Source organism: Bufo gargarizans, chromosome 2, assembly GCF_014858855.1.
Source record: "Bufo gargarizans isolate SCDJY-AF-19 chromosome 2, ASM1485885v1, whole genome shotgun sequence".
NCBI classification, from domain to species: Eukaryota; Metazoa; Chordata; class Amphibia; order Anura; family Bufonidae; genus Bufo; species Bufo gargarizans.
In genome coordinates, this window is record NC_058081.1 from 700,761,400 (window position 1) to 700,787,866 (window position 26,467).

General features: G+C 47.1%; 3 protein-coding genes across 11 annotated transcripts in view; 2 read left to right on the top strand and 1 right to left on the bottom strand.

Moving 5' to 3' along the window:
* LOC122929023 (tyrosine-protein kinase STYK1-like) overlaps nt 1–4,660 on the top strand; it is a 75,207-nt gene extending 70,547 nt beyond the window's left edge. For all 5 annotated transcript variants that reach the window (XM_044282428.1, XM_044282430.1, XM_044282429.1 and 2 more), the window contains 2 exons: nt 1,099–1,195; nt 4,276–4,660. In XM_044282428.1, the coding sequence (XP_044138363.1) occupies nt 1,099–1,195; nt 4,276–4,450 (272 nt within the window). In that variant the 3' untranslated portion in view covers nt 4,451–4,660. The remainder of the gene's footprint in view (nt 1–1,098; nt 1,196–4,275) is intronic.
* A 74-nt stretch (nt 4,661–4,734) lies between these two features.
* The window catches only part of TMEM269 (transmembrane protein 269), a 132,634-nt gene continuing 110,901 nt past the window's right edge, over nt 4,735–26,467 (bottom strand). For 2 of the 5 annotated variants that reach the window (XM_044282436.1, XM_044282435.1), the window contains exons 2-8: nt 23,930–24,479; nt 12,559–12,622; nt 11,110–11,257; nt 10,131–10,228; nt 7,028–7,171; nt 6,407–6,607; nt 4,735–5,236 (exon numbers count right to left, since the gene is read on the bottom strand). In XM_044282436.1, the coding sequence (XP_044138371.1) occupies nt 5,127–5,236; nt 6,407–6,607; nt 7,028–7,171; nt 10,131–10,228; nt 11,110–11,257; nt 12,559–12,583 (726 nt within the window). In that variant the 5' untranslated portion in view covers nt 12,584–12,622; nt 23,930–24,479 and the 3' untranslated portion in view covers nt 4,735–5,126. Of the gene's footprint in view, nt 5,237–6,406; nt 6,608–7,027; nt 7,172–10,130; nt 10,229–11,109; nt 11,258–12,558; nt 12,623–19,578; nt 20,037–23,929; nt 24,480–26,467 lie in introns of those variants that run through there. The other 3 variants (XM_044282438.1, XM_044282437.1, XM_044282434.1) reach the window with 2 other exon arrangements.
* Nucleotides 20,941–22,714, top strand: LOC122929022. Its single transcript, XM_044282426.1, has 2 exons — nt 20,941–21,413; nt 21,973–22,714. Exons 1-2 carry the CDS (start codon nt 20,941–20,943, stop codon nt 22,712–22,714), a joined length of 1,215 nt encoding a protein of 404 aa, XP_044138361.1.

The following is a 26,467-nucleotide window of genomic DNA, read 5'->3' on the forward strand; positions in this document are numbered from 1 at the left end:
CATCAGGGAGAGGCTGACTGTAGGACAGGTGAATGGAAGCTATTGTCATATAAGGGTGTATTCACACGACCGTATGTATTTTCTGGTCCGCAAAAAGCTGATCCGCAAAAAATACGGATGACGCCCGTGCTGCATCCTTTTTTTGCTGACCCATTGTAACAACGCCTATTCCTGTTCACAAAAAGGACAAGAATAGGACATGTTCCATCTTTTTAGCGGGCCCACAGAAAAGGACATACAGATATGGATTTTTTACGGCCTCATTGAAGTGAATGGTTCCACATCTAATCCACAAAAAAAAGGACCAAAAATATGGTTGCGTGAATAGGGCGTAAGACTGGGGAAAGGCTGATTGTAGCACCGGTGAGTACAACCTGTTGCTTCCGGCTTACTGTAGTGAGAAGCCCCCCTTCCCCCTCATATTTCTCTATAGAGACATTTACACGCTCCTGATTGTGTGGCTTTACTGGCCCTTTAAGGTATGCAGGATCAGCACGAGCAGCCATAAAGCACAGTGAATGGAGTGACCCTTGAGCCTAACGTGTCCTGTTGATTACAGTGATGGCGCCGGGACAAGTTCCGTGCTCTCCTTAGTATTGATTATTGCATGGGGATTAATCGATGTCCTGATCCTCAGCCAGACAGACAGATGCAACTCTTTTAATTACTTTATAGGGGAAGTGCAGCCTCTGCCACCTATCTTCTTGAAAATATCACTCCAGTTGTGACTCCCGGGGCATGTTGGGAGTTGTAGTGCACTAACATAATCCACATACCATGCAGGAGCTATCACAATCTCTGTAGCTTGTTTGGTTCTGCTCCTTTAAAAAGGACACCCTGACATGGCTCCTGAGAGGGGAGCGGGAACCGTTTGGCCCCGACATTTCCCATAAAACAGGCCATGGTCTGACAATTGGGCCCTTTAAGCTTATATTTGGTTTTAGGGCCACAGCAGAGCTGGTACAGTGTGACATGCAGCTCTGCAGGTGACCTGTAACCTCTAATGTTCTTGACCCTGCTTTGTCCGGCTACCCGCTCTGAGCGACCAGCAGGTAACTTCTTATCTATTAGCGTTATCTTCATCTTACATCCATGCAGGTTCTCCACCATACCCGGATCTGGAACCTGCTCAGCTGCCTTCAAAACTGCAGAAGAATTACAGAATGGAGCGACCTGCGCAGTGCGGACATCAACTGTAAGTGCTGTAAAACGGGGGCGGATCATCCCCCATAGTCATGATATTGATTATTACATTCCTCCTGTAGTAATCAGCACTGCAGGTGATTGTCAGCAGTGTTAAGCGAAGCGAGCTTTGGATCAGAGAGCCGAAGTCGCTTCGGTCAAATCTTCGTTTGAATGCTGTTCGGAGATTCGTCTTCGTACAGCATTCTAATGTACCGATATCGGTGTAGTCGGTACTGAAGCTGACTTCGGATTCATGTTTAAAAATGGTTTTAGAGTTTAGAAATCGATGGCCAAAGTTATTGACTTGGGCGATAGCTCACTTCGCCTCGCCGGAGCCCATACATTTTAATGCTGTAGGAAGACGAAACGAAGTTTGGACCAAATTGACTTCAGATCTAGGATCCGGCGCTCCATTTAGTCAACACGAATTGTCAGCTCTGTGGTCTCCTCCTGAAATAATCAGGACAGGAGGTGATTGTCGGCTTTTTTTTAGTGACTTTCTCCAGGGGTGGACTGGGAACTTAAAGTTGCTCTGGAAAAAAATAAAAAGAGATGTCTAAAGTTACAGAAGGCAGGGCCAGCAATGTGGCAGCACAAAATATCACAGTGCAGCACAATATACTGCCACCCCCGCTGCAGTATTCAACGGTATCAATGTCCCGAGGATGGAAATACAGTTGAATTCAGGAGGGAACCCGTCGCTGCCAGTCAGGTGCATTACAACTGATGACCTATCCTCAGGATAGATCAATAGTATCTGATAGATGGGGGTCTGACACCTGAGACCCCCGCCGATTCAGCAGTTTTAGCAGGCACTGGCATTCCTGTTAGCGCCACGGCCTTCTCTATGCTCACCAAGCACAGCACTGTACATTGTATAATGGCTGCGTTTGGTATCGTAGCTTAGCCCCATTCACTTCAATGAGGCTGCATCTAAACCATGTGACTGATCAACGCGTCGTCACTGGCCTAGGGTAAGCTGGAGATTGCCGCGGCATACTATCCTGAGGATAGGTCATCAGTATTAGGGCTTGTTCACAAGACCGTGTGAAGCCCGTGCTGTGTACTGCAAATTGCGGTCCGCAATGCACGGCACTGATCGTGGCCCAGCCGCATGGAGATTACGGACCCATTCACTAGAATGGGTCCGCGATCCATCCGTTTCGCAAAAAGATAGAGCAAGTTCTATCTTTTTGCGGTGCGGAGGCACGGAACGGAAACCCAGGAATCTGTAGTGCTTCCATAGTGTTCCGTGCTTCCTTTCCGCATCTCCGGATTTGCTGACCCATTGAAGTAAATGGGTCCGCATCTGTGATGCAGAATGTACACTGAACGGTGCGCGTGTATTGCGGGTCCGCAATGCGGCAATGGGCAGCACACGTTCGTGTGAATAAGCCTTTAGGCCTCTTGCACACGAACATTTTTTTTTTTTTTTTTTTTTTTCGTTTACATTCCATTTTTTGCGTTCCGTATATGGAACCATTCATTTCAATGGATCCGCCTTCCGTTTCCGTATTTCCGTTCAAAGATAGAACATGTCCTATTATTGTCCGCATAACGGACAAGGATAGGACTGTTCTATCAGGGGCCAGCTGTTCCGTTCTGCAAAAAAAAAAAAAAAACGGAATGTACACGGACGTCATCCGTATTTTTTGCGGATCCATTTTTTGCGGTCCGCAAAATACTAAAAAAGCCATGCGGTCGTTTGCGAGAGGCCTTAAACCCTTGGAAAACTCTTTTAATGCTGAGAGCATCAGATCATTATGTACCCAGCCATCTTCCATGAGGAGGTCTTGGTCAGACCCCTGGGCATCGGTCCACCGGGAAATTTCCCTGTATGGCCAGTCTGCCCCCTGACTTTCTCTCTGCCGCATATTGTTGTTAGTCTCAGGTGATCTGTGCTTTATAGGTCTCCACCAGGTGGCAGCAGAGGAACGTGGCAGTGACTCATAATCACATAATGGTGGTTTTGGTAGAAGCAGGAAACGTATTAGCTTTTTTCTTCCTTAGGCCTCATGCAGACGACCATATCTATTTTCTAGTCTGCAAATTGTGGATCCACAAAATACAGAAGTGTTTTTTTTTTTTTGACCCATTGAATTCAAAGGGTCAAGGGTGTGCATTTTGCTGACAGACCGAACATACAGATAAGGAAAGAACATGATGTTCCATTTGCTCTCTGCATCCGTATGTCCGATCCGCATAATGACAGAACATGTCCTATACCCACTGAAGCCAAACAATGCAGACGGCACACTGACCATTTCCGTATTTTGCGGATTGCATAAGGCCATAGTCATAAGTTTCCACCATCTCGTGCCCCTTTCACATTGGTGAGGGCTCCAGGGGCCTGTCAATTAGGAGCCAGTTATTCTTCCAGCCTGCAAATGAAACTGGGAGCACCTCCAGACTCCAGATTTGGCCCCTGGTTGAGGAGCCCGGGGTATGGGAAAGCTGCTATAGAAAGGCAGAATATTTCCGTCTGTCCAAGCTGCACCCATGATGTCCTTCTATCTGCCCTAATTCTGGTGTGACTCCAGGATGTGCTGGTTATAGGTGAGTAGATGTCTTAGGGCTGTCATGTAGGCAATGATTTAAGGGGATTATGGAGTCCCCTGAATGCTCATAGCTGTCGGTCACGCATGGGTAATACTGGTGACCCCCATAATGGGATCGCCGCCCTGCTGTCATGGTGATCTGCACGCCGGTCAGATAATGGTGAGATCTATTTCATTTCTGACCATACAGGTGTGACCCATAATCTCTATGATCACTGCTTGCTGTCACTGAATGTAAACCTTTGCTTACTTCTGATACAGGACTCGTTACCGTTAGCAGAACTCTCCTGTACCTGTATGAGCATGTGGCAGTGTCCGGACACCCTAACCCTCCCTTTGCCCCGTATCTTGGACCCCATAATAAGGAGTGGTGTACGAGGTGTAGATGCTTACAGGTTGCACATTATAGGACGGGTTATAAGGTGCGGGGGGTTCACAGGTTTGTACATTAATGGGGGTGTATGAGTTGTGCGTCGCAGTGTACTCATTGTCTTCCATGTTCTGCTGCTGAACGCGTCTTATGATCTTCCAGGTTTGAAGTAATGACCAGCTGCTGGCAGTGGGAGGCGCCGCGGAGACCTTGCTTTACAGATGTTGTGAAGCAGCTGCAGAATGTTTCTGACCAGGCCGATGGACATACCCCTCTGACAGCCATGGACACTCTCAGCTGGAGGGAGTACTTGCATGTGGCTGGGATTCCTTCATGACGTCTTCAGCAAGTGACTGTGTGAGGACAAGGCCCAGAGCCTATGTGGGGAGGGGTGGGCATCCTGAGCTGCGAGGACATTGGCACCATCTACCTGTGCCCACTGCTGCCCACCCTCTCATGTGGAATGTATATATAGTGGGTGGTCAGGATTAACCCCTGCTTATAAGAAATATATTTATGATGTAGAATAAAGACACTCGGAAATGTGGAGGTTTTCAGAATGCATCATGGTATAGAAAGAGACAGAGACACAAAGAAGGCGAGACGAGCGGCGCCATGTGGTACAGATCAAACGGTATTTATTGTATCTCAATGACTCAGAATATATCACATCTGTACAATCTATATACAGCAAAATTTCACCCCTTCACTGCATGGCCGAGCTGGTGCCAGATGCACGGGTTGACTAGGTATGTGATGGTCTCAGGGATGGTAAAGGCAGGAGCCAAGGACTAAGATGGCGACCACAGTAAATGATGCTCGTTATTCTAAGATGATCCAAGCCCCAGACACTGGCAATGACCTTAAATGACACAAAATCACCCACCCCGAGACCTACGATAGTATCACCATACCGCCGTCCTCCATTACATAATACTGCTTATCACACCACAGTGCTGCCCGCGCTGTAACACACGCGGTTATCGGACAGCACGAACTCTGCCACCCGGATGTCACACCTTGAAGCTCCACAGGGCTTCTGGGAAGAGAATGTAGGATAGAGACCAAACCAAATGGTACAAACACGCCAGGGGGGAGAAGGAACAGAGCATCGCGATGACACCTGCAACAGAAATCAGATGTGTGAAAAAAAATCTGTGTTATATACTGTTTCACCATATACCCCCTATACTGTGCTACAAAATACCCTGATACCGGTCCACCATATACCCCCTATACTGTGCTACAAAATACCCTGATACCGGTCCACCATATACCCCCTATACTGTGCTACAAAATACCCTGATACCGTGCCACCATATACCCCCTATACTGTGCTACAAAATACCCTGATACCGTGCCACCATATACCCCCTATACTGTGCTACAAAATACCCTGATACCGTGCCACCATATACCCCCTATACTGTGCTACAAAATACCCTGATACCGTGCCACCATATACCCCCTATACTGTGCTACAAAATACCCTGATACCGTGCCACCATATACCCCCTATACTGTGCTACAAAATACCCTGATACCGTGCCCCTATACTGTGCCATCACACACCCCTATACCAGGCATGGCCAACCTGAGGCTCTCCAGCTGTTGCAAAACTACAACTCCCAGCATGCTAAGACTGCCTACAGCTATCAGCCTACAGCAGGGCATGGTGGGAATTGTAGTTTTACAACAGCTTGAGAGCCGCAGGTTGGCCATCTCTGCCCTATACTGTGCCACCATAAACCCCTATATGGTACCACCATATACCCCCTATACTGTGCCACCATAAAGCCATATATTATGCCACCCTATACTCTGCCATATACCCCCATGCTGTGTCACCATATACACTCTATACTGTGCCATCTCCAGGATATCACATAACCCTATACTGTGCTGCCACGTGCCCCATATACTGAGTCTGTGCCCCTTCCAAAACATCACACACTCTATATAATGTGACACCTTCAAGAGTATAAAAATGAAAACTAACACAAGGAATATGATGATTACTGTAAAGAGTAAATTGAATATAAGATTCTACATGATCTCCTAGGAGGGACATTTTGTCCCAATGGCTGAATATATGGAGACGAGTAAAGTATGAAATGGATTGTATTCTGTGTTTTGTACTAATGTATTGATATATGTCATATGATTGTATGATAATTTATAGTAAAAAAAAAAAACACAACCCCAAAGCTTCAGCTGTCTCTATAAAGTCAAAGTCAACTTGAACCTCACACAAATGATGCACAATCTACTGATGTCATCCCTACAAACTTACCCCCTGCGAAGACCATCTTCTTCCACAGCTGTGACTCCAGGATCTTGTCATGTGGGTAGATTCCTTGGTCAATCATGAAGAAGATCATAATGACAGCTATCATTCGCAGGAGAACTGTATGGTTTCCTGTCAGTAATGAGGCACATGCCAAGATGGCGGATGCATAAGTACAGGGGAGTCCTCTGTACATGAAGGGGATGCCTACACAGGGAGAAAAAGGACACCCCATTAATATTACTGCAGCATCCCAAATACTTATGTCAGCAACATCCCAAGACGGGATGTCTTTGAGGAGCTTATCAGTATAGGGGGAGGTGGGACATTGTGGAGGACACAAAGGTCTCATAGGACAGAGGAAGCTGGTGGGACATTGAGGAAGAAAACAGGAGGATGATGGAACATTGTAAAGGACACAGGAGGCTGGTAGGACATTGCGGAGAAAACAGGAGGCTGGTGGGACATTGTGGTGAAAACAGGAGGCTGGTGGGACATTGTTGAGACAAAAAGGAGACTGGTGGGAAATTGTGGAGGACACAAGATGCTGGTAGGACATTTTTAAGGACACAGGAGGCAGGTAGCACATTGTGAAGGAGACTTGTGGGATATTGTTAAAGATCTTACCACTGGAGTAAAAACAAAGACGAGTGAAAACAGCCAGGACATAGACGACGACCAGAAGAGCATCCAAGAAGCCACTGGTGTGGAGCAGTAAAGCCGTGGCTAACCCAAATGAGGTAAAGTCAGCAAAGTCATCCAGTTTGGCCCCTGGAAACCACATAAATATAAATGATAATTAAAATAAGTAATCTCTTCAGCCTATAGGAAACCGACCGACTGGTGGAACGTGCGAGAAGTAAATGTTCACAGCCCTGGGAGTCAGAGGTCAAACATTTCCACCTCACCAGGGGCGTTGCTAGGGTCTCAGAGGATCCGGGGCACAAGCCCCAATGAATATGGCCCAGTTCTCTAAGGCTACTTTCACACTGTTCTGGCGGGGGAACAGCCTGCCGGATCCGTGCTACCGCTAGTGTACCGTGCTTCGGATTTCCGCTCCGGCCCCATTCACTATAATGAGGTCCGGCCGCAGCACGGCAAACATGCTGAGAGGCGGCTGGAATAAAACTGCAGCATGCTGTAGTTCTTTTCAGCCCACCTCTCAGCATGTTTGCCGTACTGCGGCCGGACCTCCGGCCCACCCAATTATAGTGAATGGGGATGAAGCGGACTTCCGTCGGCACGGTGCACCAGTGGTAGCACGGACCTGGCAGGCTGCTCACCCGCCAGGACAGCCTGCCGGAGAAGGCTACCTCTAGTGTGAAAGTAGCCCAAGGCCTCTTTCACACTGGCGTCCCGGACTTGCTCCGGATGCGTCGCGCATGCATTGCGGGAAACCGGCACAAGTGCGCATGCAATTTCAGTCAGTTTTGATTGCGTTGCGTTTTTCTGTTTTTATCGCACGGGTGCAATGCGTTTTGCACACGTGTGATAAAAAACTGAATGCGGTACCCAGACCCGAACTTCTTCACTGAAGTGCGGGTTTGGGTTAGGTGTTGTGTAGATTTTATTATTTTCCCTTATAGCGTGGTTCTAAAGGGAAATAATAACATTCTTAATACAGAATGCTTAGTAAAATGTTGATTGAGGGGTTAAAAAATAAAATAACTCGCCTCATCCACTTGTTCGCGCAGCCGGCATCGTCTTCTTTCTTCTTCTTTCAGGACCTGCAAAAGGACCTTTTCATGACGCAATCGCGCTCATCACGTGGTGAGCGCGATTACGTCAAAGGTTCTTTTGCAGGTCCTGAAAGAAGAAGATGATGCCGGCTGCGTGAACAAGAGGATGAGGCGAGTTATTTTATTTTTTAAAACCCCTCAATCGACATTTTAGTAAGCATTCTGTATTAAGAATGCTATTATTTCCCTTTATCACCATGTTATAAGGGAAAATAATACAGTGAATAGACTTTAATGGGGTCCGGGGTTGCTCATCCCCATCATCTCCTAGCAATCATGCGTGAAAGTGATGCGTAAAAATCACCGCTCATCTGCACAGCCCCATGGAAGTGAATGGGTCCGGATTCAGTGCAGGTGTAATGCGTTCACCTCACGCATTGCATCCGCGCGGAACACTTGCCCGTGTGAAAGGGGCCTAAGTCGACGTTGCATTTTGCTGTACTCGCTATACAGCAGCACATACCTCTCATATCCGATGCCTCCAGGTGATGTCTCCTCTGATGTAGATCTCCGTCATCATCTTCTCCACTCGGTCCAGACAACTTCTTTCAGCTGCACCTCATCTCTGCAGAGTGTGACACATAGACATCTTAGCTTCCTCACATTTCTATCATCATCACCCAACCTGGGGTCCCTACAGTGTTGTCCTGCTGCTCGCTGTGCCCCCCAATACCCTCCCCCCCCAACCCCCCAAAAAAAATACTATCCTGAAGAAAAATGAGTGTGTCCCCCCATAGTAATAGTGCTCCTCATAGTCCCACCTATAGTAATTCCCTTCTAGAGTGTCCTCATTAGTAATACTGCCCCCTACAGTGCCCGCAACAGTGATAATGCTCCCCACGAGTGCCCCAATTAGTAGAAGAGCCCTCCAGTATTAATAATCCCCTCACAGATCCCTCAGTAGTGATAAGGCCCCCATAGTGCTCTTAGTAGAAATAATACGGATCTATAAGTCACTCCGAAAGAGCCCCCAGTAGTAATAAGAACGACTAATGTCCCCTGGATTTAAAATGCCCCCACAGAGCCCCCAGTATTTATATTGCCCCCTTCTGTTATAATGCTCTCCCCTGCAGTGCCCCCTGTAGTTATATTCCTCCTCTTAGCGTCCTCACAAATTATAATTCCTCAGCCCCTCCGCCATACAGTCCCATGTAAATATACTATTTCCCTCCCTCCGCCATAGAGTCCCATGGAGTCTCCAGCCACCATTAACATACAGTCCCATGTAAATAACATCACACCATCTCTCCAGCCCCCTCCAATATACAGTCCCATGTAAATACCATCACTCCCTCCCCCAGCCACCATCAATATACAGTCCCATGTAAATAACAGCACTCCCTCCCCCAGCCACCATCAATATACAGTCCCATGTAAATAACATCACCCCCTCCCCAGCCTTATCCAATATACAGTCCCATGTAAATTACTCCCTCCCCCAGCCACCATCAAGATACAGTCCCATGTAAAAAACATCACTCCTGAACATTTAGTCCCATGATAACATCCCTCCCTTCAGCCCTAATATACAGTCCCAGTTAAATAACCACAACTCCCAGCATTGCTCTGCCTCTCCCTTCACTTACCTCTCCTCATGTAGCAGACATCACCACAGCTTCTTCCCCAGGACTTCTCCTCTTCACTGGTCACATGATGGTGACATCATCGCAGGTCCTTCTCACCCCCTGCCTTCTGCACTGATCATGTGACCTGTGATCTCATCACAGGTCCTTCAGATCTTGCAGTGCATTATATTCAATTGTATTGCCGTCCTAAGGACGGCAATACAGTTGTATCTGTCTGGCAGGCAGTACATTCGGGGCCTGGGACAAAACATCAGGGGCCCCGAATGTTTTAGCCTAGCAACGCCCCTGTCACTGACCCTGAGCGGATATTCACAGTAGTCACGTAGAGGTGGAAAGTTCCTCCAGGCCTGGTTAATGTTAACCAGGTCACAGGCTCATTAATATGGAGGCAGCGGTGGGACTCACCTAGAGCTGAGCAGGTGTTGAGTTGCCGAGCCACAGCTCCGTCAGCCAGATCCAACATGAAACCAAACAGGAGCAGCCAAGCGGAGCACTGCCACATCCTACGGAGACAGAATGTGCAAAGGCGTGATCAAGGGCTTGACACGAGAAGACATCTTGCTGTAGCCTAATGGGTGTGATATTTAAAGGGGAACTTCTTATATAAAGGGGTTGTCATCATGAACACGACCCCTTTTTAAAAACAAGCCGGCAGGGCCAGATGTAAATGTATGATACAGTGTCACTCACGGCTACACGGGCTCCTTTGTTTGCTGCCGGCTTCCGTATCCGATCTGTCACGTTTTTGTGTTTGGGAAGATGCTTACAGACCAATCCTAGAGGCTGCTTCTCTGAGACAAAAAACATGGCGGCTGTCTGCAACAATATACACTACCAGTACGAGGTCTCCGGAGATGACCGCCACATCACATGATAACAACATTGAGAAAAGCCCACCAATCATCATCACCACCATCACCACCATCCTCGCTCTCATCATCTCCTTCACCCTTAGGGCTCATGCACACGAATGTATATTCTTTCTGTGTCCGGTCCGTTTTTTTTGCGGACCTTATACGAATTCAATTCATTTCAATGGGTCCGCAAAAAAAAGGAAGATACTCCCTGTGCATTCAGTTTCCGTATGTCCGTATTTCCGTTCCGCAAAAAAAAAAAAAAAAAAGAGAACATGTCCTATTATTGTTCGCGTTACGGACAAGGATAGGACTGTTCTATCAGGGGCAAGCCGTTCCGTTCCGCAAAATACGGAATGCACATGGACGTCACCCATATTTTTTGCGGATAGTGTGCATGAGCCCTTATTATTACCATGATCCTCTGCAAATTCTTCGCTATCATCATCACCAGTATCTCCAATCTATTCTCCATCGTCACCACCATCAGCCTCATCATCACCCTCACCCTGGGCTGTTCATACACTTACCCATTCAGAGTGCAGAGTACGGACAAGAGACCCATGAGCAAATTTGCCAGCGATAGAAAGTTGGCTGCGTTCTTTCGAGCAAACTCCATGGTTTCATGTTGGGAGGAAGATTCAATATGTAGAACCTTCATGGCGAGATCTCCAAATCCTAAAGTCACAGAGGGGAACAGTCAGTGTTGTCATAATAGACAGACAGCAGCCCCCGAAAATAATCATGTATAAGGCTGGGTTCACATTGTGTTCTTTCCCATCCATTTAACGTATCCAAAAAAACTATACGTTAAACTGATGCCTCATACGGATGCCATTCAGTGGCATCCGTTCACCAAAGAGTTCCATTGTAAAAAAAAGTATACGTTGTGGTGTGCTACGTTTTTGTATTCTTTTTTACCAACATACACGTCAAACAGATAGGAAAAACACAATGTGAACCCAGACTTATCTGTGCTGTTACATAGGACTGCAAGTAATATCTACTACATTATCTGTAATCAGAGACGTTTCACTGTGTTATCTGTGGTGTTACATAGGACTGCAGGTGACGTCTACTGCATTATCTGTAATCAGAGAGCTATCACTGTGTTATCTGTGGTGTTACATAGGACTGCAGGTGACATCTAATACATTACCTGTATTCAGAGCGTTATAATTGTTTTTTGTGGTGTTACATAGGACTGCAGGTAACATCTACTACATTATCTCTACTCAGGGAGTTCTGTGTTATCTATTGTGTTACGTAGGACTGCAGGTGACATGTACTACATTATCTGTACTGAGAGTTATCACTGTGTTATCTGTGGTGTTACAAAGGACTGCAGGTGACATCTACTACATTATTTGCACTCAGGGCATTATCTCTGTGTTACCTGTGGTGTTACATAGGACTGCAGGTGACATCTACTACATCATCTGTACTCAGAGAATTGCCATGTGCTATCTGTGGTGTTACATAGGACTGCAGGTAATATCTACTACATTATCACTACTCAGGGAGTTCTGTGTTATCTATTGTGTTACATAGGACTGCAGGTGACATGTACTACATTATCTGTACTCAGAGAGCTATCACTGTGTTATCTGTGGTGTTACCTAGGACTGCAGGTAACCTCTACTACATCATCTGTAGTGAGATAGTTATCACTGTGTTATCTTTAGTGTTACCTAGGACTGCAGGTGACATCTACTACATTATGTGTACTGAGAGAGCTATGACTGTGTTATCTGTGGTGTTACATAGGACTGCAGGTGACATCTACTACATTATCTGTACTGAGAGAGCTATGACTGTGTTATATGTGGTGTTACATAGGACTGCAGGTGACATCTACTACATTATCTGTACTCAGAGAGTTATCGCTGTTATTTGTGGTGTTACATAGGACTGCAGGTATAATCTAGATCCATGCATCGTCATCCATTATAGAGACTAACCAGTCAGCGGACACTTACCGGATGATGATATTTCCATTAACATAGTGGAGTCACACGAAATTCCTCTCTGGTTCTTGTAGACCTGGAAAGACGAGTGTAAATGTGACTTCAACTTCATTTAGAAATAACTGATAACAGAGCGCAGTAACTATTCCCCTGCGCAGCGCAGGCATCTGGTGCTGTGCAGTTTACACTTTATTTCTCATTGCCCCAAAAGCCGGATGCTGTCATTTTGGGTTTTGCTTCCTCCGCTGGACGAGATGTCTTAATACATAAGCTTTATTGTGAGCGCGGAGACATCGCCGGGTCACACGTTCCTGCAGTGCCGCCCGCCACAACACAAAGAGCTAAAAAGAACAGAGCGACACTGCTCAGCCCACTGCAGGATAAGTGTACTGCCCCTTTAAATATGTGATGATCAATGATCTAATAATATGTAAACCCAAAGGGGTTAAAATTCAGGAACATCTCCGTTATATTTGGGTGACTGTCTTCATCTCACGTCACCCAGATTCTCACTAGTTATGGGGTGATACAAGGTAGGCGGACACATGCTGCTTTCGTCGCATACTCAACCTGCGTGAGGACCGTAAGAGCAGCCATTGTGGTTGTCACCCAGCTTTCCCAGGAACAGATATAAACATAATACTAAAAGACCTGAGCGAGTTTCTGCTCTGAAGGTCACTGGTCGTTTAGTGAATGTTTAACGAAGCGAAATCTGCTGCTCCGTGACCAGGGAGAGTGGCGCCATCCCGCAACCTCGTCCTCTTAACTACGGAGGAGAGTCCAGGGGTGTCCTGCAGCGGCACACAATGGGTTATCTACAGGGCGTTCCGAAAGCCTTCAGACCCTTTGACCCTTATGTTGCTTCTTGTGCTAAAATAAAAAAAAATTAGTTTTCCACGATCAATCTGCCCTCAATACCCTATAATGGCAAAGTGAAAATTTTAGACATTTTTGTAAATTTATTAAAAAGGAACATGGACAGAAGTATTTGGACGCTTTACTATGACACTTGACATTTAGCTCTGGGGGCTTCCCATTTCTCTTGATCATCTTTGAGATGTTTCTAGACCTTCATTGGAGTCACCGGTAGTAAATTCAGTGGATTGGACATGATTTGGAAAGACCCACCCCTGTCTGTATAAGATCTCACAGCTGACAATGCATATCAGTGCAAAAACCAAGCCATGAGGAGGAAAGAACTGCCTGTAGAGCTCAGAAACAGGATATTGTGTGGAGGCAGAAGGGTAGAAAAACAGTTTTGTTGCACTGAAGGAGCATAGTGGCCTCCATAATTCTTCAATGGAAGAGGTTTGGAACAACCAGGACTCTTCCTAGAGCTGGATGCCCCACCAAACTAATCGGGGAAGAAGAGCCTTGGTAAGAGAGGTGACCAAGAACCCGATGGTCACTCTGGCTGAGTTCCAAAGATTCCCAGAGGGTCCCCCTTGCCAGTGGTCCTGTATATTTCCCTTTATAAGATGCACTGCATCTTATAAAGGGAATACTAGTGAGCGCTTCCATAACTGAAAGCTCTGACTAGTCTGCAGGAGAAGGGGGAGAGAAGCGCTGTACAGTACTTACCCCTCTTCCTGCTCACTCTTCCCGGGGCCGGTGCTGCTGTGTCCTGGCTGCCTGAAGCGTGGGACCTGAGAAAAGATGAGAGCCCAGGAGACAGCCTGACCGGAAGAGGAGCGGCACAGCAGGAGAGGTAAGTTGTTTATTTTATAGTCTGATCTGAGGTCTGATTGGGGGTCTGAAGGATCTGATTGGGGGTCTAAAGGGTCTGATTGGGGGTCTGATTAGGGGTCTGAAGGGTCTCAATTGGGTCTAGAGAAGTCTAATGGGGGTCTGATTGTGGGTCTGGAGGTCTAATGGGGGTCCAATAAGGGATCTGGAGGTCTAATGGGAGGAAAAGGTGTCTGGAAGTCTAATGGGGGTTTGATTGGGGGCTAGAGGTCTAATAAGGGTCAGATATGGGAGTTTGGAGGTCAAATGGGGGTCTGGAGGTCTGGTCTGAGGTCTAACGGGGGTCTGGAGGTCTAATTAGGGTCTTATCTGAGGTCTGATATTGGGACGGGGTCTGACATTGAGGTCTATTAGGGGTCTGATATGGGGTTTGACAGAGGTCTAAAGGGGTCTGGTCTGAGATAGGGGGGTCTCATCTGGGGATTGATATGGGGGGGGTCTGATCTGAAAGGTAAGGGGGTATTTTTTTTGTACTGGCACACTATCTGCGTGGTACCAGTATTTTCAGGGGGACTGTTTCTACAGTATAGTATTGGGGATTGGGGGGGGGGGGCAGAATGGGGTGTTGAAAATATGAGGATGATGGAAAAGTAGGAAAGATGTCTGTTTGTTAAACTCTGCAGAGACGAGGTGCGGCTGAAAGAAGTCACCATGGCGGTCTGGTCTGAAGGAGAGGAAAGAGAATATCTATAATATCAGAGGAGACATCACTGGATGGAAGAGGTACATACAGTATGTGGGGCTGTATGACCCTGTATGTTCTGTAGCGCTGTATGTAATGTTTTCCAAGCATGTCTTTAAAGGGGTTGTCCACTTTATTTTTCGTACGAGCGCTGCCTTCTCTGCTCTGTTTACCCGCTCATCACTGCAATTGCTGCGGTGAGCAGGTGAACAGAGCAGAGAAAGCAGCTCTCATATGAGCACTGCCCTCTCTTCAAACAGCTGATCTCCCGGCACCCCTGCCGGTCTGATATTAATGACCGATCTTTAAGATAGGTGGTCAGTAGTAGGACAACCCCTTTAACAGTAGGACTGGAGGGAATGGGTTAGGTTGAGAATTTGGCATGGGGGGGGATGTTTAAATTTTTGCCTAAGGCACCCGAAAGGGTAGGTGCACCCCTGCCCCTTGCCATAAAGCACTGAGGGAAGGTGGTAGTGGGGGGCCCAAGCTGAACTCCTGCACCAGGGCCCATGAGCCTTTAGCTACGCCCCTGGGTGTAGTGTATACTCCTGCAGAGATGCTAGTTACTCTCTATGGTGCAGAATATACTACACCAGGCATGCTCAACCTGCGGCCCTCCAGCTGTTGCAAAACTACAACTCTCAGCATGCCCGGACAGCCTACAGCAGGGCATTGCCTGTACTACACCATAGAGATGGCAGTTACCCCCTATCCTGCAGGAGTATACCCTACACCCTAGAGACGGTACAGTTGCATCCAGTCTATGTACTTGCCGTGGGGTCCAGCTGCTAGTACAGATACAGCCCTGCAATTAGCGGTAACTGTGGTGCGGATATTTCTGTCAAAAACGGTGTAATTATTGCCAGGGAAAAAAAACAGCTCAGCCAGCTGCGCTTATCTTCCTTTTAAAATGACAGACGCCATGAAGGAAATTTGATGGACCCATTATAAATCAATAGGGACCATTATGCACCCTCACAGGATGGATCCAGCACTCCATTATTTTCATTGTTCTCTTATAATAGAGCAGAGAATCTGTGAAAAGAGCCTGATGTTCTGTGGACTCGGGACCGATACAGTGTAACAGGCAGAGAGATGCTGATGTGTTAACGCAGAGTGTTATCTGCACTGGATACAACAGAGTCCACTTCTCTGCCAAGAGCAGGACAGCATAACAGAGTTTGCTGCCAATGTAAACAAGTGTTCACTGACAGCAGGTAGAGACCTTGAAATTAGTGAAAATGGTTCTGTCCACTTTCTCATCCATCCTCTGTCCCGTCCAGATACCTCTGTCCCACTCCGCATCTCTGTCCTCCTACTGACAACCTCTATTTCCCATCCAATATCCACAGTCTTCCCCAAACTCCTCTGTTTTATCCAAACCCCATTGCCCCCTCTAAGCTCCTCTGTCCTTTCTAGACTCTTCTTTGCCTTCTAGATTCCCTCTAAACTCCTATGTTCCCTCCAGATGCTTCTCTTTCTCCTCCAAACTCCTCTGTACTCTCCAGGCTCCACTCTTTTTCCTCCAAACTCCTCTGCCCCCTCCAGACCCCACCCTTTCTTCTCCAGACCCCTCTCTTTCTTCTCCATACTCCTCTGTGCTATCTAGACGTATCTTTCTACTCCAAACTCCTCTGTCCCCTCCAGATTCCTCTGTTCTTTCTAGACCCCTCTTCTCCTCCAGTTTCATGTCCCCTCCATACCCCTCTCTTTCTCCTACAAACGTCTTTGTACCCTGCAGACCTCTCTCTTTCGTCTCCAGACTACTATCCCTTTCAGACCCTCTCTTTCTCCTCCAGACTAATGTGTCTCCTTCAAAGTCCTCTTTCCCCTCTAGATTCATCTGTTCCTTCCAGACTCCTCTGTCCCCTCAGTATACGTCTGTTTCCTCTAGACCCCTCTCTTTATCCTCCAGACTCATCTGTCCTCTCCAGAGTTCTCTGTTCCCTCCAGACCCCTCTCTTTCTCCTGCAGACTTCTCTGTCCCCTCCAGGTTCCTGTTTCCTCTAGACCCCTTTCTTTCTCCTGCAGACTTCTCTGTCCCCTCCAGGTTCCTCTGTTTCCTCTAGACCCCTCTCTTTCTCCTCCAGACTCCTCTGGCTGAGAACTGGGTGATCACTATATTCATTACTTCATTGGTTTAGTTTTGCCTAACATGTATGAGCAGCTTTAGGGTATTTTCACACTTGCGGAAGAGGAATGCAGCAGGCAGTTCCATCGCCGGAACTGCTTGCCGGATCCGTCAAAACGTATGCAAACTGATGCCATTTGTAAGACTGATCAGGATCCTGATCCGTCTTACAAATGCATTGAAATGCCGGATCACTCTTTCCAATGTCATCCGGAAAAACGGATCCGGCATTTATTTTTTTAGAATTTTTTTCGATCTGCGCATGGGCAGACCGGAAGGACGGATCCAGCATTGTGGTATTTTGAATGTTGGATCCGGCACTAATACATTCCTATGGAAAAAAATGCCGGATCCAGCATTATGGCAAGTGTTCTGTATTTTTGGCCGTAGATAAAACCGTAGCATGCTGCAGTATTATCTCCATTCTGAACAGTCAAAAAGACTGAATTGAAGACATCCTGAACGGAATCCTCTCCATTCAGAATGCATGGGGATAAAACTGATCAGTTCTTTTCCGGTCTAGAGCCCCTAAGACGGAACTCTATGCTGGAGAAGAAAAACGCTAGTGTGAAAGCACCCTTAGAACCACTGTCATGCTCTGGCTGTTCCTTGGGATCAGAAGCCTCTGTATGTCTTCTAGAATCTCTGAGAAACTTTGGGATGCTGCACATCTGATCCTGGAAAGCCACACCTGACCAGTCAGTGATTTGTGTTCCTTAGTCGGGATCAGACTGGCCATATCACCTATAAATAAACTTACCACTGGGCCAATGCCGGTTGGCTGCCAAAGCCCTCTTCATGGCTGCTGGCTGGATACACAACGACTTGATTCTCCCTGTGTTAATGATGTACCCAGCCAGTGACCACAGATACCCTTTTGAATTCACCCTCAGGGCGGCGATAATGAGGCGAGGGCATGAGAGTCAAGGGCTCCCTGACCCACTGTTCACCTTCACAGACCACAGACCACCTAGGTCTTAAGCCAACAAAGTAGAGTATGAATGGCCCAGAATGTCAAAAGAGTCCTGTGGCCAGCATTACTGGGTGGCATGGAACAGGAATACTACTGGGGTACTATGGGGGCGTTTTAATACCGGAGGCACTTTAATACTGGGGGTACTATAAGTGGATTTTTTATTTCTGGAGGCATTATTAATACTGGGTGCATTATAGGAGGTATTATATTTACTGGAGACACAATAGGGGACTATTATTACTGCTGGAAGCACTATTAATACTGGAGGTACTATAGGGTACATTTGTGGAGACCCAATAGGGAAACATTATTATTGTTGTTAGTTGCACTAAAGGGGGGGGGGGGGGCATTTTTATGGGGGGGATGCTAGTACGATGATAAAGCTAAGCCAAAGTGTGGAACCTAGCTGTTTGTGTAGTAAACTCTGCAGACATGGCTGAAATAAGTCATCAATGTGGTCTGGGCCAAATGGAGAAGATGAAGAAAAAGAAGTCTATATCAATGAAGCCAACACTGGATGTCATGTAATAGGTATGTAGTGCTGTATTCTCTTGGCTCTGTGTTGTGGCCCACATCTCCCCTCCTCCAGACAACCGGAGAAGGAGGAAAGAAGGTGGCACCTGGCACTGACAGCTTCCAGGATGGTATTTTGTGCTGCATTAGGATACTTGCTTCTGCTGGGGTGGTATTTTGTGCTGTACTATGGTGGTCATTTTGACCTTGTCCACTTGCACTGGCCTTGCCTTCTTGTGTACGCACATCTTCTGTACATCTGGACCTGCCTATAACATGGGCTCACTTTTAAGTTTTCTTCCATGGCCTTGATCCAGAAAGTGAAGAGCGGTCACAAGGGCGATAATCTGAAAGCAATTCTCTTCATGGGTGAAAATCTCTCACAGCAGCTCTCCGGGTGGTCCTCCTCCTCCTGTGGTTGTGTATCTCGTTTGTGGCACCCTTCCACTACATGTACCGCCACCTCCTGGATGGTATTGATAAGTGCTAACCAACTTATCTATTCTAGCAGAATTCCCACCAGGTTAACCCATTATGTGATGGCCACAGGAAGGAACTTCATACACGTTTTATGTTTCACATCCAGATCTCAGGTGTAAGCCTGCATGCACTTCCTTCAGTTGACCGGCAGGGGTCAGTATTCACACAATATTTTTTGCAGTCGTTTATTTCTTAGTCATTTGAGCAGTTCTTGCTGCTGAAGGGTGGGGAGATGTAGCGTGAGATCGTCTATCTACCCCATATATACTGTCATAAATAATATACGTGATCCTATATATATATTTATGTACAATCCTATATACTGCACATATATTACTAATACCAAATACCTAATAACAAAATATACTCGGATATATTACTGCCTATCATTATCTCATACACAGTACTACCATAATCTCCTATATACAGTCATATACAGCCTTCTGTGTGCATATATATTCCCATATTGCACTGCACATTATTAGATGTGTATCAGACACTTACCTGCAACTTCTAATGACTCTGGTGTCTCAGGTGCTTTGCAGTTTTTCTTCAGTCTTTTTGCATTCACCTGAGGGCTGTACTCTGCACCTGTGAGGTTCTGGTCCTAACCTAGGCCTGTGGCACTGCTCCTCCTCTGATATGTACTGCACCGCTCCTCCTCTGTTATGTGCTGCTCTGCTCCTCCTCTGTTATCTCTGCCTGCTGCTCCACCCCTCTGTTGTGTGCAGCTCCGCTCCTCCTCTCTTCTGTTCTATTAATAATGTGTCCTCTGTGTCTCTGATTCTCCCTAATTGTGTGTCCTTCTACTCCTATTATACGCTGCAGCCTGCTCCGCTCCTGTCTGCTTCTGCTCTGTTGCGTGCTCTGCTACCTCTCTATCATGTGTGCTCTGATGTGTGCCACTCTCCTCCTCCTCCGTTATGCGCGCTCTGCTACTCCTCTGCTGTCTGCCTCAACCCTTCCTCTGCTGTCTGCAACTCCCCTCCTTCTCTGCTGTGTGGGCACTCCTTCTGCTCTGTTATTTGCACTCTGCCGTCTGCGACTCCCCTCCTCCTTCTCTGCTATTCCTCTGCTGTGTAAGCTCCCCTCCTCCTCTGCTGTGTGGACACTCCTTCTCCCCTGTTACTTGTGCTCCCCTCTTCCTCTACAATGTACACTCTATTCCTCTACTGTCTTCTGTTCCCCTCCCCCTGTGCTGTCTGCAGCTCCTCTCCTCCTCTGCTATGTGCACTCTGCTAGTCCTCTGCTGTGTTCTGCCCCTCCTCCTCTACAATGTGCAATCTGCTATTCCTGTGATGTCTGGAGCTTTTCTCCTCCTCTGTTATGTACACTCCCCTTGTCCTCTGATATGTGGACTGTGCTACACCTCTGCTGTACAGGCTTTCCTTCTCCATTTATGTTCACTGTGCTACTCATTTACTGTGTGCTGATCCCTTCCTCCTCTGCAATGTCCACTTTGCTACTCCTCTGCTGTATGCCCCTCTCTTTCTCCTGTGTTATGTGCACTCTGCTGTGTCCACTGCCCTCATTTTCTGTTATGTGCACTTTGCTTCTCATATGCTGCATGCCTCAAGTCTTCCTTTTTTGTGGGAGCTCCCCTCCTTCTCTGTTATCTGCACTCTGCTGTGTGCTGCCACCCTCCTCCTGCTCTGTTATATGTCCTCTGCTACCCCTCTGCTGTGTGTGCTCCCCTTTCCTCCTCTGTTATGTGCACTCAGCTACTCCTCTGCTGTGTGAGCTCTCCTTTTCCTCTATGTGCACTCTGCTACATGCTCCTCTCCTCCTCTGCTATGTGGGCTCCCCTTCTTCTCTGCTATATACACTCTGCTATTCCTGAGCTGTGTATCGCTTTCATCCTCAGTTATGTGCTCTCTGCTACACCTCTGCTATGTGCTGCTCTCCTCCTCCTCTGTTATGTGCACTCTGCTACCCCTCTGCTATGTGGGCTCTCCTTTTGCTGTTATGTTCACTCTACTACTCCTCTGCAGCGTGCCTCTCTCCTCTGCTATATGCACTCTGTTACTCCTCTGCTATGTGGCCTCTCCTTTGTTGTTTGTATTCCCCTTCTCCTCTGTTATGTGCACTCTGCTACCCCTTTGCTGTGTGAGTTCTCCTTCCCCTCTTTTATGTGCACTCTGCTGTGCACTCTCCTTTTCCTCTGTTATGTTCACTCTGCTACTCCTCTGCAGCGTGCCTCTCTCCGCCTTCTTCTCTGCTATATGGACTCTATTACACCTCTGCTATGGGGCTCTCCTTCTCCTCTGTTATGTACACTCTGCTATTCCTCTGCTGTGTACCGTTTTCATCCTCCTCCCCTGTTATGTGCACTCTGCTACCCCTCTTCTGTGCGAGTTCTCCTTTTCCTCTCTTATGTGCACTCTGCTACATGCTCCTCTCCTCCTCCTCTGCTATATGCACTCTGCTATGTGGGCTCCCCTTCTCCTCTGCTATATACACTCTGCTATTCCTCTGCTGTGTACCGCTCTCATCCTCTGTTATGTGTACTCTGCTACCCCTCTTCTATGTGGGCTCTCCTTTTCCGGTTATGTTCACTCTGCTAATCCTCTGCAGTGTGCCTCTCTCCTCTGCTATATGCACTCTGTTACTCCTCTGCTATGTGGACTCTCCTTTGTTGTGTGTACTCCCCTTCTCCTCTGTTATGTGCACTCTGCTACCCCTCTGCTGTGTGAGTTCTTCCCCTCTTTTATGTGCACTCTCCTTTTTCTCTGTTATGTTCACTCTGCTACTCCTCTGCAGTGTGTCTCTCTTCTCTGCTATATGGACTCTATTACACCTCTGCTATGGGGCTCTCCTTCTCCTCTGTTATGTACACTCTGCTATTCCTCTGCTGTGTACCGTTTTCATCCTCCTCCCCTGTTATGTGCACTCTGCTACCCCTCTTCTGTGCGAGTTCTCCTTCTCCTCTTTTATGTGCACTCAGCTACTCCTCTGCTGTGTGGGCTCTCCTTTTGCTCTCTTATGTGCACTCTGCTACATGCTCCTCTCCTCCTCCTCTGTTATATGCACTCTGCTATGTGGGCTCCCCTTCTCCTCTGCTATATACACTCAGCTATTCCTCTGCTGTGTACCGCTCTCATCCTCTGTTATGTGTACTCTGCTACCCTTCTGCTATGTGGGCTCTCCTTTTCCTGTTATGTTCACTCTGCTAATCCTCTGCAGTGTGCCTCTCTCCTCTGCTATATGCACTCTGTTACTCCTCTGCTATGTGGACTCTCCTTTGTTGTGTGTATTCCCCTTCTCCTCTGTTATGTGCACTCTGCTACCCCTCTGCTGTGTGAGTTCTTCCCCTCTTTTATGTGCACTATCCTTTTTCTCTGTTATGTTCACTCTGTTACTCCTCTGCAGTGTGCCTCTCTCCTCTGCTATATACACTCTTTTACCTCTCTGCTATGGGGGCTCTCCTTCTCCTCTGTTATGTACACTCTGCTATTCCTCTGTTGTGTACCGTTTTCATCCTCCTCCCCCGTTATGTGCACTCTGCTACCCCTCTTGTGTGCGAGGTCTCCTTCTCCTCTTTTATGTGCACTGTGCTATGTGGGCTCTCCTTCTCTTCTGTTGTGCTCCCCTCTTCTTTCTTGTGTACTTCCTCTTTATTATTCGTGTGCAGCTCTTCTAATCCTCTGCAGTGCGCCCTCTGTTACTGCTCTGAGGTGTGACCTCGGTTACTCCTCTGAGGTGTGCACTGTTATTCCATTAATGTATGCTGATCCGTTACTTCTCTGTTGTGTGCCCTCTGCTCCTCATCTGTTGTGGGCCAAGTCACCCGTCCTCCATTTTGTTCGCTTCGCCTCTATTGTGAACCACTACTTTGTTTGGTGCTCTCTGCTCCACCTCTGCTGGGTGCTCTCTGCTCCACCTCTGCTGGGTGCTCTCTGCTCCACCTCTGCTGGGTGCTCTCTGCTCCACCTCTGCTGGGTGCTCTCTGCTCCACCTCTGCTGGGTGCTCTCTGCTCCACCTCTGCTGGGTGCTCTCTGCTCCACCTCTGCTGGGTGCTCTCTGCTCCACCTCTGCTGGGTGCTCTCTGCTCCACCTCTGCTGGGTGCTCTCTGCTCCACCTCTGCTGGGTGCTCTCTGCTCCACCTCTGCTGGGTTCTCTCTGCTCCACCTCTGCTGGGTTCTCTCTGCTCCACCTCTATTGTGTGCACTGCTCAATTTTGTTTGTTGCCTTCATTGCAGATTTCATCATATTTGATTGGAAAAAAACAGCTGAGGTCTGTTGGGCAAGCATATCCATGTCGCAGATGTGAATAGAGCCTTACCGGAGGCTCGGTCCTCCGATGTTGTGTAAAGATTTTGGGGAGGATAAGGATAGAGCTGTTTGATTTCCACATGCCTGATTCTTTTGTTTGCAGATAAGCCACCACTAGAGGTTCATAGAGCAGCTTTAATGGTTATTCCCATCTGGAAATTCATGCCATATCTATAGGATATGTCATAAAAATCCAATAGGTGTGGGTCCCACCTCCGCTCCTGTCTCAAGAACGTGGCTCCACCTTGAATGGGGAGCAAGCTGCGCATGCGCTGTGTCCTCTCTGTTCACAGCTATGGAACTTCCAAAAATAGGGGAGTGCACGCTCTCAGCTATTTTCAGAAGTCCTATAGCAATGAATTAGGAGGGCACAGCGCATGCGCAGCTTGCTCCCCATTCAAGGCAGAGTCACATTCTTTATATAGGAGCGTGTCCCAGAGATAGGAGCATATACATTTCATCAGATGACCCAGACCAGCTCTTTTATAATTTATGTATTTATCGTGTAAGTGGTAACGGTAAGTGCTGCTGCCTACTGGGGGATGTGTCTGCCAAGGCAGGCAATACCGGAGGGCACTTACTTTTTTCCACAGAAGGAAATGGCAGATCTGTGAGTATGAATTATTGTAAACAGAATTTGTTCTTGTTTTTTGGTCTCATCCACATGTGTAATAAAACACTACATGGGGGTATGCAAGGAGGAAGTCTCCACTCTCATCATCTCCAGAGGTCATATGACCGATCAGCGCAGATTCACATGGTAATTGTACCATAAAATGCAGATTTATGGCCACTAATAGCGTATGATGGATGACTGCAGGGAACAGTAGGATGATGATAATAATGATGCACAGCATGGTGGGGACAGCCAACCAGAGGATCCTCCTGAAGTCCCTTCTCCAGTAATGGCTCCAGTAGAGTCCAGCAGTGGACAACTCCATCGGTAGGTGAGAGGGTAGCCATGCACAGTTATGGGTTGTTTTATACAACCTGCAGTCATCAGTTGTTGGTGATACGACTTGGGTGTGTGATGAGAACAGCAGGTTTACTGTGGACTGGATCTGGAGGCTTGGCCTTCTGGAACTTTTCGTATGTAAGTCTAAGGAAACCCAGTCCAGCAATGGTGGATACCTGTGATCAGAAAGTTAAAAGATTATAGAGTAGGAGGAGGATGAAGCTGGATAGTTGGGACTGGTGGTGAGATGGACAATGAGAGTCTATACTTGATGGTCTTCTAACGACACCTGGGTGAAGGATGATAGTTGATAGCTGGGATTGGGGTTCTGGATCATGCTGATGGTCTACAGCTGGGACTGAGATCATGGATGATTAGCTATGATTGGGGGTGATGGATGATGATGGTCTATAGCTGGGATCGAGGAGATGGATGAAGATGAGGGTCTACAGCTTTAATCAGGGTGATGGATAATAAAGGTCTTTAGCTGGGATCGTAGTGGTGGATGAAGATGAGGGTGAATGATGTTGATGGCCTATGATTGGGATTAGAGTAGTGGATGATGAGGGTCTATAGGTGGAATTGGGGTGATGAATAAAGGTGATGGATGTTGAGGGTCTACATGCTAGGATTGAGGATGATAGATGATATTGAGAGTCTATAGCTTGGATGGAGGCAGGTAATGATAAAGTTATATTATTGGTGGGATTAGGATGACAGATTATGTGGGTCTATGGCTGGAATCGAGTTGATGGATAATGATTACCTCTGCATCAGGGATTCGGGTGATGGATAATGATGGTCTGTAGTTGGGATGGATGATGATGGTCTATAGCTGGAAATGAGAGGATGGATGAAGATGAAGGTATATAGCTGGGATCAGATTGATGGGATCAGAGTGGTGGATGAAGATGATGATTTATAAACAGGATTGGGGTAATGGATGAAGGGGTCTATAGGTGGATTTGGGGTGATGAATAAAAGTGTTGAATAATGAGGGTCTATAGTCTCATAAGGGTGATAAATGATGAGGGTCTATAGCTGGAATTGGGGTGATGAGGGTCTACACTTGAAACAGGAGTGAGCGATTATAAGGGTCTAAAGCTGAGATGGATGATGAGGGTCTATAGCTGGGATCAGGGTGATGAATTAAGATTAGGATAATGGATGCTGACGATCTATAGCTAGGATTGACAATGATGGATGATAATGTGAGCCTATAGCTGTAATGGGGGCAGGTAATAATGAGTTTCTATAGGTGGGATTGGGATGACAGATGATGTAGGTCTATATCTGGGATCAGTAAGATGGATGATGAAGGTCATAGCTGAGTATAGGGAGATGGGTGATGCTGAACGTCTGTTGCTGGGAGTGGGTGTAGGGGAGAGGTAATGATGAGGGTGATGGATGATGATTAGGGTGATGGAAGATGGTCTTTAGCTTGTATGAGGGAGATGGATGATGATGAGGGTAATGGATAATGAGGATCTATTGGTAGAATTGGGGGAAATGGATGATAATGAGGGTCTATAGGTGGGATGGGGTTGATGGATCATGAGGATCTAAAGCTCGAATCAGGCTTATGGATGAGGAGGGTCTATAGCTGGGATTGGGGTGATAGATGAAGATGAGGGCAATGGACGATGACAGTCTATCGCTAGGACTGGGAATAATGAATGGTGATGAGGGTCTATAGGTGGGATAGGAGTGATGGATGATGAGGGTCCAAAGCTCGAATCAAGGTTATGGATGAGGAGGGTCTATAGCTGGGATTGGGGTGATAGATGAAGATAAGGGTGATGGATGATGCAAGTCCATAGCTGGGATTGAGGATATTCAATGATAGTGAGGTTATATAGTTGGGATGGGGATGATGGATGATGATGAGGATTGGTGAGATGCAGTCTGTCTGAAGTGGCAGCAATATAACTTCCAACTTTTCGTTTTGTTGATGCCATAAAGTGTTAATGATTTTACTGGATGCTATTACAGGAGGATGTATTACTCATAGCACAGCCACGTGATGATCAGTGAGAATGCAGTCTCCACAGGAGTCATGAGAGAGGAAGTATGAGGATGCAAGAATGGCAGAAAGATGCAGGACTGGGGTGACGCTGCAGATGTGGCAGTGGGGGTAAGAGTGAAGAGATGTGAGGGTGCAGGT

Coding starts and splice junctions, on each gene's coding strand:
- LOC122929022 (XM_044282426.1), top strand. CDS start 20,941: ATGTGCTCTCTGCTACACCTCTGCTATGTGCTGCTCTCCTCCTCCTCT. Junction 21,414..21,972: donor TGTTATGTGCACTCTGCTAC/CCCTCTTCTGTG, acceptor GCACTCTGCTAC/CCCTCTTCTGTGCGAGTTCT.